This window comes from Pangasianodon hypophthalmus, chromosome 17, assembly GCF_027358585.1.
Source record: "Pangasianodon hypophthalmus isolate fPanHyp1 chromosome 17, fPanHyp1.pri, whole genome shotgun sequence".
Classification (NCBI taxonomy): Eukaryota; Metazoa; Chordata; class Actinopteri; order Siluriformes; family Pangasiidae; genus Pangasianodon; species Pangasianodon hypophthalmus.
Genome location: NC_069726.1, coordinates 18,344,722 through 18,366,908, shown reverse-complemented (window position 1 = coordinate 18,366,908; position 22,187 = coordinate 18,344,722). Strand labels below are relative to the sequence as shown.

Below are 22,187 nucleotides of genomic sequence, written 5' to 3'. Positions count from 1 at the left end.
TTGGAGGAAATGATGAAATCAGTTTAAACCATCTGCAGGTGATGTAACTTATTATCCATTCATGGATATCAATCAAATAAAAAAAGGAAATATCTCTTTTAACTATCATGTGTTCTAAGTATTGTCTTGTAAACAACGTTTTCGGAAAAATATATGGTAGAAAATGTCAAATTTCCACCAGGTGAAGGGTTTTTCCAGGCTGTCACACATATACAAGCAGTCAGTATAAGGCACCTATATTCAAGTGGACTTTCCAGCTGTCTCTATTATATTTTCTATTTTTACAGTTTCACATATAGGTATCTAGTTAAAAAAAAAAAAAAAAAAGTCGGAAACTAAACTTCTCACCTCTTGAGAGTCCACTCGTTGAGTGACCGTGGTCCAATTTAATGTGCTGTGTTGACATGATTCCCAGCAGAAGCTGTCATGTGGCTATAAAAAGCACCTTATTGAAAGACAGGAGCATGAAGAAAAGTTTGGAAAAGTATCTAGGGTTGGATTCTTGGTTTGCCTGTTCGGAGTAAGTATTCACTTGTGAATATCCCAGCAGCCTGTGTGGGGTAATGTCGTGGCTGCTTGGTTGCAGGTGAGTCACGGGATGGCTGTAATGACTGCTGCAGGGGTGATTCTGTAGGTTAATGAGCATTTTAATATCACTGATAGAAGACATAACCCTCTACTTTAATCTGAGGAGATGAGGCAGTTCTGTCTCTCATTATCCTCTATGAAAGAAGCTTTGAAGTAATCTGTAGAGTTTCACCTTCAGTGTTCTGTGTAGAAGTGTATCACATGTTGGTCCTTGTGATTCAAGACGAAACTGAGAAAAGTCTTTTATTGCTCAACTAAGTAATGGAAACAATTCCATTAATTAAGGGAATATCCTTGTAGGATCTTTATTGTGGATATTTTGTCACACACTTGTCTTTATTGTGTTTGGAGTACGAGCGCAAGTGACAGCTTAATGTGAAGTATCTCCATCTGTGCGAGTTAAAGGCTGAGTGGGACGAGGAAGGAAGAAACACTCTTTCACTGAGTGACTGCAATGCATACTAAAGCAGAGTTCAAGGTCAAAAGCACTATTTATGTACAGGCTTTTTCAGAGTCTGCTATTACTGTTGGCAATTTGTGCTTCGCAAGTGAGCCTGTATTAGTCGTGAGTCGAAAACAGAATCATCTTATTTGTTAACCGTGTGGGAAAATAACCACAGAAAATGTTTAATGGTTAAAATGGGTGTAGGGGGTTGGAGGATTGGTATGAGGGTTGGTGTTTTTTTTTTTTTTTTTTACTTTGCTTTACTTTATATGTTTATTCCCTTACTTCCTCACAAAGTGTATACACACAACAGTAATAATGACATAAAATAAAAAAACTTTGCATTTCCAGTGTAACTTACACTATATGGTCCAAAACCATGGCCTTTAATATTGAGTTGTTCCCTCTTTGCTGCCCTAATGATCTCCACTCTTCTGGGAAGCCTTTGCATAAGGTTTTGGAGTGTGGCTGTGGCGATTTGCCCATTTAACCTTAAGAGCGCAAGACGTCAGGCACTGATGTCAGACGTGGAGGTCTGGTGCACAGCCGTCATGCCAATTCATCCCAAAGGTGTTCAGTGGGGTTGAGGTCAGGGCTCTGAACAGGCTACTCGAGTTCTTCCACTCCACTCTTGGTAAACCATGTCTTCATGGATTTGGGCACCTTAGTTCCAATGAAAGGAAATCTTAGTGCTACAGCACACAAAGATACAGCATATGGCTGTGAGAGTCAAATACATACTTTTGGCCATGTAGTGTATTTTAAACAAATTAACAGAAAAAATGGTCACAAACTGTCAGAATACTAATAAAATAAGCATTATAAAGTTATTTTTAAATTTTATTTTAGGCCATAGCTGTTTTACATATTCACTTGACTTGAGCGAGGCGCATCTCAGTGCTCAGTGCTCGCTGAACTGAATTGCTTTGAACTCATTTTTAGGTTGTTTTCTTGCGTGTGTTTTCGAGATCCCACGTTCCAGAGATCCCATCCTTGGTCTTTGTGGAAGTGGTGGTCTGAGATTCGCTTCAACTGAACAGCAGCATGGTCTGCAAAGGGTGTGGAAGCTAAGCGATGCTGGGTAATAGTTATACTGATAAATAAAATGGACCTTCATAGGACTGGAGTGCTGTAATTATCCTACCTTTGTGGCGTGAGCGCTTGCACTGAGAGCGCAGTGAAAAAAGGCACTTCCCGTGTCTGTCTGCATACGAGATCAGCTCTCCGTTTGCAGGTATTCAAAAGCGGAATCGCTGATACTGCTCTGCATGATCAGATTGGGTGCTCTCGCTCTCTCTATTAAAAATACTGTTTAAATGCTAGAGTGTGTGCTTTGGGAGTTGAGAAAGATATTTTATTTTATTCTGTTCACATAACCTAGGCTACTTAACAAGTGCAGCTCAACAGCCTTGTTTCTAGAATAATCTCTTCTATGCTTGATACACTTAATGTTGTGTTAATGTAGAATATCAATCACTCAATATGTTTAAAAGTTCTGTTATGTTTATGTATACTAGTGTCTTGCATGAAATTGACATTTACATTTAACTCATTTCGCTGGTGTTTTTATCCAAAGCAACTTATAACTGGGACAGGATACACCTGAGCCATTGAGGGTTAAGGGCTTTGCTCAAGGGCCCAACAGTGGCAGCTTGATGGTGCTGGGATTTGAACTCGCAACCTTCCAATCAGTAGCCCAATGCCTTAACCACTGAGCTACCACTGCCCCCTGCCATGGCAATAAATCAGTAAATAAACTGGCGGTAAATGACTTCTTACTGTCACCAGTAGCTGTTCCCGCAGTAACCCAGTTACCGTCACTGAGCACAGGTCTAGCCTCTAGGATCACCCTTTCCATATTGCTGCGTGTGTGTCCGCAATATGTAATACTAGTGCATTTGATTGAATCTGGCATGGAGGCGTCACTGCAAGAAAGAAGCCATTTAATGTGGAATAGATGAGCTGTGCTGCCACATAATGGTTAATGATCTATTTTAAGGTGTGCAATCAATTTGTGAAGGACTTTAAAGTCATTAAAGGAATTTAAACATAATTTAAATTAACGCCTTTCTCCCTCAGTGGCCTACATTTTTAGTGCATCTCTTACGGAGTCTTCTAGATGCCATCTGAAAGTATTCATTACATACCGTCTCGCTTTCTAATGAATCATTTATTACCAGCTGCTTCTATCTTTCATGTGCTTAAGAACGGAGCAAAATGATGTAAAAAGATTTGGGTCTGTTTACTCTAGTTACTGTGCGCAATTATGATGTTACACTGCTTTATACTGATGTGTCAGTACACTCTATAAGAGCCGAGCCAAACGAGGATGACATTTTTAAGGCCTAATCAGATTGGTTATGATCCATTATTGAGATGGTGTCGAGTTTGCCATGTGTTTTCTAAAGATGCCTGTAGAATATTAACTCAGTGAGGTAATAGATCACGGCAGGAGTTTGCCATCACAAGCTTGTTAACATAGCTATTTTATTTTCCTCTTTGTAAAGAGATTCTTTTTCCCCTAGACATAGACAAGGTGTTGTGATAATTATAACGCAGTGTTTTATGGCGATTGCGACATGGTGTTCATGTGGAGATGAGCAGGTGCATAAAATAACAGCCTTGCACAATGATCACGAATGAGTATTAAACAAGGCAATCCTGGTGAAGCAGATTTTTAAAAAAAGCCTGAGACCTATTGGAATTCAGACCCAGGCTTTTATTTAGAACGAATGCTTGACAGTGTTGATAAAGTATCAGGGCCTCTCCCTCTCACAATTATTTCACAAAAAATTCACTTTCATAATATGACCTTCAGAAGGAAATATATGTGGCCTCATTACTATGTAACCTTGAACTAGACGTTATGATTGCTGACACCACTTGAACTGTCTGGCAATCTGAAATGTTCATCTAAATTTTAATTTGCCCTATCTTGACTTCTTTAAGGTTACACTGAACTTGAGAATTATTGGCACCCTTTATAAAATCAAGAAAACTGTATATAAAATGAGTTATGTAAAGCACTTTTAAAATGATCATAACAATTACTATTAGGTTAAGTCTTCTCAAACTCTGAGTCTCTTTCTGGAATGTTTAACAAACTTGGAGAGCTTGTAGAGAGATCTTGGACCACTTCTTCCACCTGTAGAGGGATCTTGGACCATTTCTAAAGGCAGAATATCTCAAGCTACTTAGATTTGTTTATATGGGCACCGTCTTGGTGGAAAACACAAGTATTTGTTGTCCTGCAGTCATTTCTGTGTTGATTTGGATGGATGTTTGTGTTCATTGTCTTGTCAAAAGATCCATCTATGGCTGAGTCGTAACCTCTTGGCAGAGGCAACCACATTTTGAGATGAAATATCCCTGCAGAATTCATGATCCCATCAATCTTGATGAGACTCCCTAGACCACCAGCTGCAAAACATCCCCAAATATGGCAACGATCGGCTGCCATATTTGCTTTCCAATGTATGTGGTTTCTTTTTTCACCAAACCTGACAGTAGCGTTCGATTTTAGTCCCATCTGACCATAAAATGCATTTTAATAATTCTGCCACACATGTTGTTGAGAGTAAATATCTGTTAAACAAATGATCTGTTAAAACAAACTTCTTATGAGTTTTTCTCCATTTGTTTAAGTGGAAGTTTGTATTTTTTAATAATTTAATGTCTGCCCATTCTTTTGAAAGATGCCAATAATTCTGATCTTGACTGTATGTCTAGTCTGCCTGGTCAATTTGCAGGAAAATTTCTTTTCACTGTACTGTGCATGAATTCTCCATCATTTATAAGTCACTTTGAATTGAAGTGCCTTGGGAAATACATGTAATACATGATGAATACATGTAAATATTACTGGAGAAGTAAATCCACATCCATGGTCGTAGTGAAAATCCTATTAAAGAGCAAACAGTCACTCTTAAACACAGCACACAGCAATGTTATTTCCCAAGTTGTTGTAAGGCGTTTGGAATGTTAAGTGTGCACATGACTCAAAACACTTTTCCAAGCATTTCAGTATGTGGGTGATGACATGTCTTTGATTAGGGCCTTGTTCTAATTTCATCACTAATGTACCACGCTAAGAGCCCATAGCACTGTTGCGGAACACTTCAACTTTAAATGCTCTCAGTGCTCTACAAAAAAAACATTTAAATGCCCAGCCTGTCAAAAAAACTGCCATCCAAGTTTATCTCCACCATGTTTGTAAATGAGACACCTAATGGTTAGGATGAAAATCCTGTAAGAAGTTACAGCCAGCATCTGCGCCTGGCATGAGAATAAAGCAGCTCTTTTTATAGCGGCGTGATGAGTTAATCATATGCTCTCACATGTCCACTCCAGAGCCCCTTGTGGCTCTGTCTGAAAAGGGCACCTGGGACGTGTCTTTTGATGATAATGACAGCATCGCCTCATCTTTCTGTTTTTATTTTTGCTCCTTCTTTTTTTCTCCCATGCCAGCTTATTGAGACTGGAAGAAAAAGGAAGGGATGAGGCTGTATAATTTCTCATCGGAGGTGGAAGTTAGACTCAAGTGGGCTGAGTGGCTCTTGCTGACCTCTAATGTGAAGAAGAGGCCTCTGCCGTGTTCTTGCCAGCTGGACTAATCGGAGATGACTGTGACTCAGAGTTATGAGGATGACGGCTCAGAGAAGCTGGACATTGAAGAGAGGAGGCGTCTGGGCCGATTAGCTTTTCCACCTGCACTGTGTTCACACTGCGACTGTAAAGGAGGCTCTGATTGCACAAAATCCCAGAGAACACTGGGGTGTGTGGAGGGAGCGAGTGCAGCAATGCAGTGGTTGATTTTATAGTAAAATAACCAAAGCCCATTTCAAGGCAGTTCTCCTTTGGCGTATTTTCAGATGTGCATTTGCTTGTCATGACACTTTATTTGCTTTACTTTGTGAAACGACCAAAGGCTGTGGATTTTGTTTAAATTTAATACACAATTTGATTTTTCTAGATATTACAAAATGTTTTTTTCTTATATGTTGACAGTTTATACTGATACAATGATATATAAATGAGAGGGAATTCAAGTAAACTATAAGTAAATCTAATAAGCACTAAATAAACGTTATACTGTCCTGTGTGTTCACAGAAAAAAAGTGACACAAAGTACACAAATGTTCAAGCAGTAGTATAGCTGGTTCTGAGTTTTGAATAGAGATGTGAACAATTTTGGTATTATGTGCTGTATACAGAGTTAAGTCCAAAAGTTATGTTGTGTAAATATTCAGATAACTTGTGTGTGTATTCAGAGTTGGGTTACACACCTGTTTATCATTAGCATCCAAACTACCACGTTAAAACACAAGCACTTGCGTTTAAGCCAAAAAAAATAGTTGCTTTTGCATAAGTCTCTGAATAGCTCTTAAGTCTGTAGTTACGTCTGAGGTCTGAATACCGATTTGCGCTGAGTCTCCAAACATTGGAGGCACCATGCCATGATTTTCAACAAACCCAAACACACCTCAAAGCTATGCCAGAGACATTTGGAAAGGAAGAAGGCAGTGCTGTCTGTAATGAAATGACCTGCCCAGTCACCTGACCTCAACCTAATCAAGCTGCTCTGGAGATTGAAAGGTTTGAGAAACAGAGATGTCCCGCTATCTCTGGGAAGTCCTGCATTTCTGAGCAGAGCTGACTGTTCATATTAAAAATTGTGTCCAGAAGTTATAGTTGCTGAGGAGTGTAAAGTTTGATTGCTTTTAGACAGTCACACACTGCCCTCCATACTGTCCATGTGAGTGAAAAGCTGGCAAATTCATTCTCTCATTGTTCCATGGTTATTGAATGGCCTTCTGCCAGTTTCTGACTGAGAGACGCAAACAAAATCATGCTGCTCTCTATATTTGTTTATTTCTTCTGGTTTTAATCAGCAGAGCCCATGTGTTCGTTAGTGGGAAATGTGTGTCGATGTGTATGTGTGTGCGTGTGAGTGTATCGCAGTATTGCCATTGGTTTTGGGGCAAACCTCAACATCAACACCAAGAAGCAATTGAAACCCACGAGGCTGTTTACTGGGGAACATTTGCCAAGTTTGGGTAAATACCCCTTTCATGTTAACCAGGTGTTTCTCTCTTTCACATGCAAATCAGATCCTGCAGGATTTCACACACCAGGCTTGAACGCACCTCTGGAAGCTTCAGGATAGAAGCGTGCATCAGAGCAAGGATCCTGCAATACCCAACAAAAAGTCAGGACCGGGACATTTTTATTCTCATGTGGGTGTTCAGATATGAGACTTGCAGTAGTCTTAATTTATATGACAATAAATACCTACTTGTTCATTTAAAAAAAATAGCCCATTGTAATGCCAATTCCTGGCAACAGCAAGGCACTGATCATCATGAGTCCAACAAATGTGCAAAAAGCTGTCAACACTGGTTGGTATTCTACAGTAACAAATATGAAAAACTGCACATTTTCCTATGGTAGATGATGCAGATAGCAATGAGATCTAAGACCTATCTAAGGTACAGCAAATGTGGCAAAAGTTTAAACTAAAGTCGACACAAACCAGGTACATCGAGTTTGGTCATTTTTTTTTTTCAATAACTGCTTTATCCTGGTCATGGCTGCTCTGGTGAAAATTACTTATATGTTTATGTTTTGTGGAATAGAACCAACAAAGTTTGTTAGACAATTAGGTACAAATTGACATAATTTCTGGGCAGACTAATCATACTTTCAGACAGAGTTGGTCAGAATTTCTGTGGCTATTGGTGGGATTGGTCAGGCTTTCTGTGGGAGAGGTGGGACTGGTCATACTTTTTGCAAGATGGGTGGGATTGATCAGACTTTCTATTTGAAAGAGTGGGATTGGTAGAATTGGTCAGACCTTCTGTGGGAGATTGTTTAGACTTCACTTGGTCAGGCTTTCTGGGGCTGTTGGCAGGATTGGTCAGACTTTCTGTGAGAGGAGTGGGATTGATCAGATTTTTTATTGCAGAAGGTGGGATTGGTCAGACTTTCTGTAGGAGAGGGTGGGACTGGTCAGACTTTCTGTAGGAGATAATAGGATTGGTCAGACTTTCTGTAGGAGATAATAGGATTGGTCAGACTTTCTGTAGGACAGGATGGGATTGGTCAGACTTTCTGTAGGAGACAGTGAGATTGGTCAGACTTTCTGTAGGACAGGATGGGATTGGTCAGACTTTCTGTAGGAGAGGGTGGGATTGGTCAGACTTTCAGTGGAAAAGAGCAGGACTGATCTTCCAGTGGGTTGAAGCAGGATTGTTCGGACCTTCAGTCAGAGAGAGTCTGATTGGTCAGACCTCAAGGGGGAGCGAGCAGGATTAGTTCGACTTCCAGTTAAAGCGAGTGGGATTGGTCAGACTTCCAGTGGAAGTTAGCTGGATTGGTCAGACTTTCTATGAGAGTGATCAGATGCTGCATTCAACTCCCAAGTGGGAAGTCAGAACTTGGAATTGCCTTGCTTTCATGTGTTCAGGCTACAAAGTGAAAAAACATGGACATGGACACCTAAATAAACACTTGTCATGACGTAGTAACAAGCTAGCCAGTTAGTGATATGAGTGATAAATTTAACGTTCATGATACATTTACTTTCTCTCACTTGATATGGTGTTATTTGCTGAACTCGGGGTTGAAGACCACATCTTGACTTTCTGAGTTGGAATTCCTTACAACTCTACTTCATGCTTTCCACAAGTCACATTATGCTGCCTGTCAATGATTTTTAATTTCTTATATGGGGACTGTAACATATTTAGCAGTAGTATTCTAGAGTGAATGTATTTTGTGAAAGTTTTCAGCCATGTCATTTACCATCATTTCATTCCTACTGACCAGGTCTTTTAGTCATATTGTTCATTTCAGTTCCATTTGCTGCGAGGCATATTGTTGACTGAGTGAAATTGTATTGTGTTCTCTTATTCCCCAAGACCAGCCTCTCCTCTGAGACCACTCGTCCAATCAGAACACCTTTTTAACGTTGGTACTTTCCCCACCTATTGAGGAAAATGTCTTATATCTCCATTTTGCTAGACAATCGATGAAGCTGCTAACCAACCATTTTCCTGCCAACTCTTGTCAGACAGAACGAAAATGCTCACTGTCTCACTCAATGAGGTAGAATTAAGACCTTTACTTTCTTGACCTCCAGTGCTCTCGCTGAGAGAACAGAAAGTGTTTTAAGCTGCCATTCTTTCTTCTTTTGTGACCGTTTAGAGGCTATAAGTTTCTTCAAAGCATTATGCATGATAGGTAATGGCATTGTAAAAAGTGCTTTGTCTTTGTGTTGACAGCTGCAGGAGTATAAAATGCTATTTTGCATTTTAGTGTTCTTTATTCATTCACTCCACATACTTATTTTTACAGTTTGATGTTTTCAGGACTGTAATTGCAGTACGCTTCATGGATGTTTCATGGACTCTGAGCACAGCAAGATGAATTTTATGGTGGGAATCAGAGAGATCGAGTAAAGAGACATCACAATGGGAAGGGGGCTGCTGTGAAACAAATGCCCATGGCATCACGTATCACAGCTGGTCCTTGATGTATGCTATGTGTCATGTATTATGTAACTCAACCAGCATGCTATGGATGTTTGAGCCCTGAGAACTCAGAGTTCAGACGGTAGTGTTCACGTTGACCAGGGGGGCCAGATCAGGAGCTGGAACATGTGGTCAAATATGTTATGGCTTGTTAAAGTGAATATTGCAGCAGTTTGCATTTAAATGCTGGTGATGCTATGTCTGTGCAGGAGAATTCATAATGTACACTGATTTATTGATTTTACAACGACGTGGGAAAAGCACCCTGTGATGTTATATTTATTTCTCTCATGCACAGTGTATATCCTATAGTTTTATAGTTATACTTTCTTAAGCTGTAATATTTTATTAATGAGGACAGAGAGTTTATATATAAGGAATAGAACATGATGGGGCATGCTTTTGTAGGAAAATAATCAATAACAGACATGAGGCAGAGTTACTATTATCACCACCCAAGTTGGTTATTGTCTGAAGTGTCTGAAGTGTTTTCTTCCACTTATACCACAGTAATTTGCCAACACTAACAATTTTTATTTGTTAAAGAACAGCATGTTGTGCATTTTGTCTGTTTAAAGGTAACTGTAATGTTGTAAAATGTCCATGAAACAAAGTTCCTGTTATAACTTACATTATAACAGCTATAAATAGTTGGTCCTTCATGAACCTCTCTATTTTTGTCTTTTGAGGATAATAGGACAAAAAAAAACAGCTTGTCATGTCACAAAGAAAATGATAAGTGCAAAGGGCTCTGTCTTGAAGATTTTACGGTGATGGAAAACCTAAAGTTACAGCTTCACCAGTGTTGACGCTGGAGACTCCTTACATAAATTCTTATTACTTAGAAAACATACATATGAACAATTACACACATTTTTAAAAATCTGTTTATGTGGAGCATTTGCCATACAAGTCCCTGGGAATTAGCTGGCACTATGAAAACGATAACGTGTTAAAAGGAGCACATTAATATAAACCTTGCAGCCATCACTACTGTCAGACCTGCTGTTATAGAAAATGAATCAATGCCTTCTGATCAATCAGATTAAAGAATTCAACAGTGCTGTGGTATAAAAACTATATCTCACCTGCTTCCATATCATCAATTACATAATCTAATAAAGGAATGATATATCATGTTCCCAAACAATAGGTCATCTATTTTTGGAACAATAATTTTGTCAGCTAACTGCAGTGCAGTCAAATGAATGAGGATGACACATTTTCTTTGCCTTTTCTTCTTTATGCAAATAGCTGTTCCGACTGATTTGCTGCTTTTTGAGGGCGCCTCTCTGAAGAATTCTCCTCCCTGATGTCAGACTCTCCCACTTCTTTTTGTCATTGCCTGCAGTTTAGTAAAATATTAATGTCCGTGCATGTTATGGAAATTACATGGAACAAAAGTGTGATATGACAGGAAGCCATAATCATCATGTTAACACCCAGTCCAAAGTAATCAGCAGCATCTCAGTGCGCACCGTCATACCATTTTCTTTCAATGCAAATTGAACATAGTGTTTAATTTTAAAAATCCCCCCTGGACTCTAATTTGCATCCCTAGCCAAACTCATCAAGCCTCATTCCACTTCCCACATCCTCCTCACACCCGTAGGAGAAGGCCGTGCAGCTTTGTTTATAAAATGCTAAATAAACAGTGCTTTTTACAGAGATTCCAAGCCCAGACACGCATTTATCCCCAAGGGAAAATGAATGACAGATATTGAAGCGGCAGCCAAAGGCAAATGCCTGCGAGCCCAAGCTGTCTGCTTGAGCATATCGCCTTGGGTTGTTTGAACTGGTTGTGATCAAAGCCAACGTCTGTTTCTTAAGGATTTCTCCAGCGTTTCCATCGCAGCCTTCTTCAACTCACTGCATGTGCGCCCGGTGAGGCCAGATTTCCTATAAGAAAACAGTGGCTGGGAAAAACAGTGTGTGGTTGCAGGAAAGTATATGAGGGAAGGGAGGAAGATCTGGAGATTAGAAATGCGCAGCCCCCATAGAGATCAGCAAATCAGTTCTGCTCAGTTGATGGAGGATTGTGCTTTCCTTGTGTGTTGGCGTTTGGTGCCTGGCCCAAAACTAAAGCCAGGAATTTCACAAACCAGCAAGCAGCACACACCACACAAGCTGTTGTTGAAGTAGAGACCTGTCACCGCTACTCATATTCGGCTTTCCAAACATCTTGGCTCGAGCTTGATTGGGTTGAAGTATTGTTTATTGCAAAGGTCTCTTAGACTCCACGCTCTCATAGCATGACCTGTTTGACAGTGTTTGACTGCATTCTTAAATCTGTTTATGCTCTAGCTGTCATAACTCTGCAATGTTGTGTATATTATTGTTGGCAAATTTAATACATTGCTGTAATATATGTGTTTTTGCTCCTCTTTACTCATGGTCTTGTTATTTCTTTCGAGCTTTTATCCTTTAGGTATGTGCATTTTCTAAATGATAAAATTTTCTGAGTTTATTAAAAAAAAAGATGCGCACAGTGTGCAGCAGGTAGTATGTGGATTACTGGCTGTGCGTGTTCTCCCTGTGCTTGTGTGGGTTTCCTCTGGGTACTCTGGTTTGCTTCTAATATCCATAAACCTGCACATGGGGGGAATGGCTGCGCTAAATTGCCCGTAGGTGTGAATCAGTGGGTGAATATGTGTATGAATGATGTCTTGTGATGGCCGGGTGTCCCTTCCAGGGTGAATTCTCGCACATTGCACCCAGTGTTCCCAGAATATGCTCCTGAGCCCTGACCACGATAAAACACCTGCTGAAAATGAGTGAATGAATAAAAACACATACTAGAGACAGTCACTTGCCTCAGTTGAAAGCAGCAAAGGGGGGACCAATTCCATATTAATGCCCATGGTTTTGGAAAGGGATGTTCAACAAGCTCATCTGGTTGTGATGGTCAGGCTTGCAAATACTTTTGGCCATACTATATGGAGTTCTTCCACTCCAACCTTGCATGGAGCTTGCTTTGTGCACAGGAACATTGTCATGCAGGTTTGGGCCTCAGTTCCAGTGAAGGGAAATTGTAATGCTACAGCATACAAAGACATTCTATACACTTGTGTGCTTTCAGCTTTGTGGCAACAGATTGGGGAAGAACCACATATGGGTGTGATGGTCAGGTGTCCAAAAACTTTTGGCCAAATAGTGTATCTGAAAATTTCAACATCTGAATTTGTAAATACCTGAGAATTAAGCTGTTTATGTGGAATATTCTTGTAAACATGGCTTTGAATGTGACATATGTAGTTGGATATGAGTTTTTGTATGTGTTATTGGATGTGTGATGTATGAGTTATTGGATGTGATTTTGTGTTCTTACAAGTTTACTTCTTGTTTAGTTTAGTTCTTGTTATATATATCTGAGATACCTCCTACTTAGTCAAACAAAACTCACTGTAAGAGTAATTAGAACTCAGGAAGAGTGGCATTTTCATCTAGCAGTGGTTGGTGTAGGCTACACTTTGTGGGTTTCTCAAGGTTCTTTGGATGAGTAGCAGCTCTAGCTTTCTAAAGGCGTTCTACTCGGAATCTTTTCTGATGGGGATCCAGTTGTAGGCTTCTTCAAGAACCTTTAAGGATTACTCTAGAGAGACAAGTGAAATATCCATTTTGGTTTATCCATTCCCACTAACTCTTTGACAGATGATTTCCCTTTAGAAATGTAGGGCTGTCAACCATCCAGAGAACCCTGTGTAGGAACCCATGTCCACATGGGTTTTTTCCAGGTTCTCTGGTTTTCTTCCACGTCCAAAAAACATGCCTGTAGGTGGACTGGCTACATGTGAATGTGTGTGCATGTTGCCCTGCATTGAGCTGGCATCCCATCCAGGGTGAATTCCCATCTTGCACCCCTTGTTTGCAGGATACACTCTTTCTCCATCGCAACCCTGACCAGGATAAAGCTAATGAAGATGAAAAGATAATGAGGATCAATTCTGCACAGTGCAGTAGCAACCCTAGACACCTTTTCTTTAATGCGTTGATCATGATTGTGTTAGAAGGTTTAGAGTTTATTTTTCACCCCACAGAATCTACTTCACTTTGTTGTTGAAGATCATTGTAAAAAATATTCTTCACAGCAATGTTCTATTTATTCTTCTTGACATGTACAGTATGTCAGCTGTGAATCGAACCTGTCATCAGACGTGTCGCCGGAAAAGTCGTAGTGTGAAGAGACATTTCAAATGCTGTAAAAAAGCTATTTTGCACATCTTTTAGTGTGAAGAAGGGCTGCAATGATTAATAATGTGCTGCTGTCTGTGATGAAACTTCCTCTCACTTTTTTTATATATATATCTCCATTTGGATCTCTGAATCTTTATGACTTTATGATTGTAGAAGTAGGCCTTGTGTGTTGCTCCTAGTTGCTGAGGGCTCGAGGATCCAGTCCAGTACTGTGGACCTCATGAAAGAGAGTAAAAGATGAGAAAAGTGTGAACAGTGTGTCAGTTACAGAATTGCTGATGTGCCTCACTGTATTTTCTCTCAGGCTTGCAAGTACAGAAACTACATTACCACTATGAGATCATTATAGAGGTCTCTTCTGTGTATTTTACAGAAAGTACACAATTTTTTTTGACATTGGTTCATGCTGAGATTTGGGGAAATAATGGATATCTAAACCACTGTAGTTGTTCCTTACTGACTAGGTGTCATTTCAGAATAGATTTCTGCATTTGTAGAAGGTAGTTGGAGTAACACGATACCACTATCTATATCTGTATCTGTTTAGTGGTCAAAATATTTGTATCTGAATCTGTATTTGGATTTAAAAATGAAGTGTGTGTGTCCTAAACCAGAGGTAGAAAAGCTGTATAAATTCTGGCCCTGACAGTTCCTCAACCTCAGCTACATCACTCAAATTCATAATTGGTCTCCAGTCAAGATGTCCATGGGATTGTTTTTAATCCCACTTACACAGTTATTATTTTGTTTGTACCTGGCTGCGATATATTCTAACAATTTTAATTGATTCTATTTCCCAAAATATAAACAAAGTAGTGGCCTAATTTAACCCTTTTGTTGTCTTAGGGGTCAAAAATGACCTGCCACTATGTTTACCAGCCGAGAAAAAGAGTGGTGTCCACTGCTTATATGCAGGGAAAACCCAGATATTCACAAAGTTTCTGATCAATGACAGATTGTTTCTTCATGAAAAATAGATTTGGGGTTTAAAATTCAGTGAAGCCTCTTTATTTTAAGGGGTTTGTGAAGGCGGGACATTTTGGACCCTTAGGACAAAGGGAGTAGACATAATTAAGACCACACAAGGGTTAAACCAGCGCAACCCTGACCAGGCAGTTACTAAGGACCACCGCATGTTCATGTTAATGTGGTCTTTATTAGAGCCTCATCTCTGAGCACTTGCTTGTGCCCTCATGAAATTACAAAACTTACGCTTGCACAACTTTTTTGTTCCTGGCAAACTTTCTTTAAATGAATGAATGAATGAATGAATGAATGAATATGTGCCTCCTAATCATATCTGTATTTGTAACGATTTAGAACAGAATTATCTGTTCAAATCAAATAATGTATTTGTATTCAGTTATATCTTTAATACAGAGTAACAGAAGGTGTTCCTTTTACAAATGCAGTTCCTAGTTGTTTAAATAAGCTTGTAATCAAACATGTGAAAGCTGTCTAGAATGGAGAGATGTGGGTGAGAATTCAGCGCATGCCTTCGCAGCAAGGGTTAATCAATGTCGGTGTAAGCACGTTTGTATAGACATGTCTCATTTACAGTGGAATGCCTCTTATCGCATCCCTCATCAGCATCTGTCCATCCCTGACAGCGTCTCTCTTTGCACAATAATTCCGTTTCGACACCTTTCCCTGTCTCCCATCAATCTCGCTCTGTTTTCAAAACTCCAAGACAACGAACCAAGACAACAGAGTGTTTTTTCCTAAACGTCTGCAAAAACCCAAGTTCTTCTCATACGCTGGAATCCTTCCAGAAGTTATCTTACAGATGAACAGAGTACAGTCGAAGAGATCACTGTTTAGAAAAGTGGCTTCTCTGTTTACGACCTCTCTCAAACGTGCAGCATTTCTGAATGGTATCGTAGCGCCATTGAGCATGCCTGTAATCTTCTCAAACCATCTCACTTAACCAAGTACCTGCCACGTACTGGGTTTGAACGTTCCTTGGGTAATGCATCTGACATCCTTAATAACTCTAACCTTAATCACTTATTCTTCAAACCTCTTATCTAGACTAGAGCTGGGAGTGAAGAGTAAAGCCAGGAATGATGGAAGTGTGTTTTGTTGCAGAGTAATGACTCTACCTAATGGCACATTAAGGCTAGCGTTTGGAAGAACGAGGGAAACATAAAACAGAGCTGCACACTAGCAAGCCGCAAGTGCCTGCAAGTTGCAGCAGACTCCCCCTTCGAAAAGTTCTGTCTCCTTGGCAACTGCTGTTGTGCCTACTCCAGAAATTGTTAAATAATGCGCTTGTAAATGGTGCTTAATTGCAGATTTAATAACCCGCGGTTGTGTAGTCGTGTCATGTAACGAAGCTGCGTCTCTTAAAACTTTAATCACTTTCCACATGTGATTCTCACTGATGTGTGCTCGCTGTGCGATGCTTCTTCCCTGTCAGCAGGCCCACATGCTCTCACCATGACAGCGTCGTGGAAAGAGACAGCGCTTTATTCCAGAACATTCTCAGACCTTGAGCAATTGTAATTTATTTAGAGCAGGGGTTCTCTTTTTGAGAACTTTTTGCAGGCAGGGGCCCTTTTAACTGCAAAATAATCTCCACAGACCCCCTCAGTACAGATTTATTTATGAACATACTCCAACTATTCAAATAGGCTAATTATTTAAACGTGTGCAACAATATATTGGCGTTTTCTTTTGGAGCCATGCGGCTTTTTATTCCTGAACTTTCCACTGACATTGTTTTTCAGTTGTTGAGGTTCATACAAAGGATGAAACAATATTTTTATTCAGATCTAATATGAGCATAAGGACATGTTTTTGGTACTTGGTACTTATACTGAAATGAATAACCTACTTAGTATTAAACAATCAGGGATGATATTGATCTCTGTTTATGTTGGTTGCTGTCATGTGCTGCTAACAATTAATTCCTCACGCTGAGTTGTATGTTTTATATGTTAAGGGTTTTAATCAATATCTTTAATAGAGAGCCCAAGGACAGCTGACCCGAGTGTGCAGAGCAGTATCAGCGAGCATGGTGCTTAAAACTGAGTGCAAGATGCAGTGAATTGCACTTTGACTCGTGAGCAAAGTGTATACTCTGGTCGCATGCATGTCTTAGTGCTCAGTGCTCGCTGAAGGGAAATGCTCGCAGCTGCTACAGTTTCTCTGAACGCTCACTTCACTGCTCGACACTTGCAAATACTTTTGTGCGTGCGCAATTCATGGCACTCATTTGCACACTCATGGCCATTCTCACACTCTCTATCTATTAAGGATACATTTAAATGCTATAAAGATGTTTTATCAGGTTACTTGTATTGTTGGAAGATGCTGTAGTTCTTCCTCTTGATATTTTCACAGAGCAAATTGAAATATGTCCAGATTGCTGTCTATTTGTGTCATCTGCTTATTAACATGACAATGGACACTAGGATTACATCCTATAGTATCACTTGGTATCAGATGTTTGGTATCAGGGTATTTTTTCTCATGAGTATGAGTAAATGAATAAAGTACCAGACCTACTCCTGACACCAGTATTGATATTGATGCATTCCCTAGTTTGGAATAAACCCACCCAGTTCAAGTAAGCAAGTAAATGTTATAACTCTGTAAGTCCACCACTGTACTGGACCCCTGGGGGTTCTTAGACCCTACTTTGGGAACCACTGATTTAGAGTTTTGGATATACAACATTTCAGCAAGAATGTATCTGTCGTCATCTTCTTGGATAAACTTGTGCTGATGCTTAATCTGTGATGCAAATGGCAAAAGTTTATGTGATGTTATCTCTGGCAATGAATGCATAAACAATAAAGCTGGATATAAATACATAACACCATATCAGCAGATTGCTTTCAGACTGTTGCAAACCCGGGGTTAGTATTTAAAGTAAAATAAATTTCTCAAGAATGTACACGGTCACCACAAAGTTTGAACCACAAAGGCACATTACGCCATAGAAAATGGGGTGTTAAGAGGTACTCTTACATTGTTTAGAGATTCATTACATCGTCTAAACACATATAGATTGTGTTGAAAGTTGTTCAGTGTTGTTTTAAACAGCACATGGCACAAGAGTCCTGGCTTAGTATCAGGTTCTACTTCTGTTTAGTCAAAACTGAGCTCAGAAACTTTCCAGCAAAATTGCATCATGTGTTTTGTGGAGAGGACAATTTAAAATAAAGTATAAATTGAAGCAGAAATGTGTGCCTACAGCTAAGAAGTGCTCAAACCAAACATCTAAAACTAAACAGCACATTCTGGAAAACAGATTCCACCACTGACTTTCTGTCATCCAAGCTAAACTAACTTTTGTCCTCTTCTTTGTCTCTAGCTTGAGTTTTTTTTCTCTCTCTCTCTCTCTCTCTCTCTCTCTCTCTCTGAACTCAGAGTGTGTGAAGATCATTGTTAGCCGAGGTTCTAATCACTTCCCATCACTCACTGACACACGGAGCTGTGTTTTGTCAAACCCCGCCTTGTCAGAAGCTGGCTCACTGTAGCAGCCACCCGTCAACTTCAGCTATCGTGTAATCCATCATCAGCTGTCATGTTCCAAACCTGCCTCCCCAATCTTGTCCTTGGAGACACACATTGCATCAAGTCGGGTCATTTCGATCGCACGTCGGCTCTTTTAATGGGGGTTAAATTTGAGTGGCCTCATGCTTCATGAAACTCTGGTTGGAAATACATGAGTTGGGATTTTTTTCTATAATCACTGTCAAAACAAATACATAAGAAAAGAGCATCAGAGACATTCAGAGTGACCTGGGGAACTGAACTTTCAGACATGTTTATCATAGTGACCTTTGAGAGAAATTGATTTGCCTTTTTATTATATAATCAAAACTTGACTAATAAAAAGTAACTAAAAATACAAAATAGATGGAATGAAAGTTCCACTACCAGATACAAAAATAAATGGAATTATTGAAAACTGCCAAAAATGTGACCAAAATGTAGTTAGTAATATACTTTGCACCTCTAACCCTTTGGAGCCTAAATGATTTTTGAATGTTTGGCTATAGATTTTGTTTTGCAAGTATAAAAAATTTTTTTTTTTTCACTTAAGTGTTTTTTTTTTTTTACAGCACAACCTTGCACTTCCATGTGCAAGATGTGCACAGAAATATTGTTACTTCCTAAAGTAAGAGGTGCACAACAATTAATACATAATTTATAACAATAATAAATAATATACATTTCAAATATCTATGCTTTGTTTAAAAGCATATAAAAGCATAACTTCTACTGAGTTATTCACAAGACGTGATCTCATTTGAATGCAGGGATATGTCCATAGATTTCAGATTTTTAAGAAAGCATAAATATATTTTACCAAAATGACATGTTTTTATTTAGGCTACTTCCTGCAAAGATCATGTTGGATAAGGAGCCAGCAGTAAATGTATTCAGTCTACTTGAAAATGTCTAAAACATTGCTAGCTAATTATGTATTCTTACATAATTACTTCCCATAATGAAATGGACATAAGCCTAATCAATTCAGTTTATGATCAGATACCAGCTCTCAAAATGTCCACAATGCTCCAGAAGCAAACAAGACTTACCAATGTGAGCTCTTCTTCCCTCTTCTTTTGGTTTTTGGGCTTAAATCCAGTTCATTGTATAAGCACCCTCTTTATGACAGTTTGCCAAAAACTATGGTGAAATTAAAAATATGGAGCAGTTTTCCTCATCATGTTTTTATTCTAAAATACACTATATGGCCAAATGTTTGTGGACACCTGACCATCACACCCATATGAGGGCCTTCTCCAAACTGTTGCCACAATATGTAAGCACAGAATTGCATAGAATGTCTTTGTATGCTGTAGCATTACAATTTCACTCCACTGGAATTAAGAGGCTCAGACATGTTCCAGAATGACAATGCCGCCATGCTCCATGAAGACATGGTTTATCAGGAAGAACTCGAGGCTTGGGGCCTGCACAGAGCCCTGACCTCAACTCCATTGAACACTTTTGGGATGAACTGGAACGCTGAATGCACCCCAAACCTTGTCACCTGACATCAGTGCCTGACCTCCTTAATGCTCTTGTGGCTGAATGAGCAACTTTCCAAAAAAAAGCCATTCTCCAAAATCTAGTGGAAAGCTTTCGCAAAAGAGTGGAGGTTATTATAACAGCAAAGGTGAGACTAAATCTGGAATGGGATGTTCAAAAAGCGCATATGGATGTGATGGTCAGATGTCTACAAACTTTTGGCCATATAGTGTACAATATTGTATAAAAGCTTAAGTCTGACGTGAATTCGAGGTTAAACACTGTGTACAGATGAATGTTTAAATTACAGTATGAAAAGACATTAATGGCAAGAATTTTACTTAACTGAACTGAGTTAATCAGTGATTATTTCTCCACTGATGTTAGCGTGAACAAAGATCAGTCGAGTGAAGAGATGCCGATGAGGCTCGTGCTTAAACACAGTGACTGACTTTTACCTCAGGTGATGAGACAGAGACTGATGTGGATGATGCTGATAATCAATCAAAGTGAGAAATCACTTCACACTGTAAGCTTACAGTACTGTGCAAAAGTCTTAGGCACATGCAAAGAAATGCTGTAGAGGAAAAATGCCTACAAAAATAATGAAACTAAATGTTTCTACATTAAAAAAATACTGTAAAGAGCAGTAAACAGTAATAAATGAAACAAATTCAATATCTAGTGTAACGATCCTTCGCTTTAAAAAAAAACAAGCGAAAAACCCAGCAGCCTTCATTATGTTTTTTTTTGTCTGAAAAGTGGTCTCTTATGTAATTTGCTGCTTTCTTTACTGACATACAAATATTTTTTTCTGTAACATTTAATCTTGTGCTGGAAAACTAATGTTTGGAAATCTAAAAAGATTTTGTACTGAATCAATAATGTAGAAATCATAAAATAAAAATCTGTAACAAAGTTTGTACTAAAAAAAATAGGGTGCCTAAGACTTTTACACAGTACTGTATATAATTCTTTACAATTTGGAGGTATTGTTGCTTTCACATGAGTGGATTAGATAAATATAGAGGTGGGTGGGACAGCTTTCATTGGCATTGGAATGAAATCTTTAAAAGCAATTTTCTTTTCACTTTTGGAAGATTTTAAAATGCTAGAACTTTACTTCAGGTTGAAATTCTTGAAAAAATAAGTCCGTCCTTTTGTGAGGCTTTAGTTTGATGTCAGGGTAAAAGTGTTGTCTGCTGTACTCTACATGTCCTTGCAGTTTTAATGAACACAAAATGATTTAAGAAACCATTCCGTCGTGTTCATTCATTATTTTTTAGGGGCTTGCTGGCTCACAAGACAAGGACATAAAAACACTTAGCTGCACCGTTCTAATAAATGACACGGAAAAAATCAATTACTGATGTCTGCACAGATTATGTATGCCTCTGCGTGTGAGAGATTAATGATGTCACTTCTATACGAATGCTTAAATGAAATGTTACTGAAGCATGGGCGGCCCATGCCTTATGAATAAGCTATCATTTGTCCCTTTAATGCACTGGCCGTTGCGTCTGTGTGTTTTGTGCAGGAGCGTGTGGTGGTGCAGAATGAGCATTGGATTGTTGTGGTGCCGTATTGGGCCACGTGGCCTTTCCAGACTCTGCTGCTGCCACGCCGACATGTTCTGCGTCTTCCTGATCTCACTTCTGAGGAGAGAGACAGTGAGTTCCTGCCATCATTCATCCATGTTTTTCATTAAAAATATATATACATACAGTGGGTTCCAAATCTGAGACACCACACTGAAAATGCGGGATTTTGTTTCCATTTAAAATTGGAAATAAACAGAAAGTATTAGAATTTCGAAATATTCAAAAGAAAGAAAATAAATGTTCAATATCTGGAATATCGAACTGGATTTGATCTAAAATGGATTATAGGATTTTGCACAAACTTGTGGAGTCCATGCCAGCTCGAGTGCACACAGTCATTTAAGCAAAAAAAGAGCATGTACTAAATACTAAGCATCTCTGAAGTTCATGTGAATATTTGAAAGTTTCTACTTTTGACTCAAGTTGTTGTCAATGACATAATTTGTAATGAAAATTAAATTGTTGTATTAAATTAGAAAAGAATGCAAAATAGAAGCATTTTCACTAGTGCTCTCAGACATTTGGACATTATATATATATATATATATATATATATATATATATATATATATACATGTGTGTGTGTGTGTGTGTGTGTGTGTGTGTATATATATATAAATAGTACTGGGCAAAATACCATATTTTCGTTGCTCCGAAAGCGTTAATATCATGCTCACATGAGTTAACATTATCATAATGATAATCTAGTAACAAATGTTAGCTAGCGTAATCTAAAGTACTACAAAAAACATTACGTTTAAATGGTTAACCTTTTATATATTCTATAATACTTATACCACAGCTCTTTTTTCTCTTTCTTGAAGTCAATAAGATGCA

The 22,187-nt window shown here is 38.9% G+C and overlaps 1 protein-coding gene across 4 annotated transcripts in view; it reads left to right on the top strand.

The window, feature by feature from the left end:
* The window catches only part of galt (galactose-1-phosphate uridylyltransferase), a 93,266-nt gene that overhangs the window by 36,893 nt on the left and 34,186 nt on the right, over positions 1-22,187 (top strand). For all 4 annotated transcript variants that reach the window (XM_034312310.2, XM_034312309.2, XM_026942480.3 and 1 more), the window contains exon 8: positions 21,287-21,419. In XM_034312310.2, the coding sequence (XP_034168201.2) occupies positions 21,287-21,419 (133 nt within the window). The remainder of the gene's footprint in view (positions 1-21,286; positions 21,420-22,187) is intronic.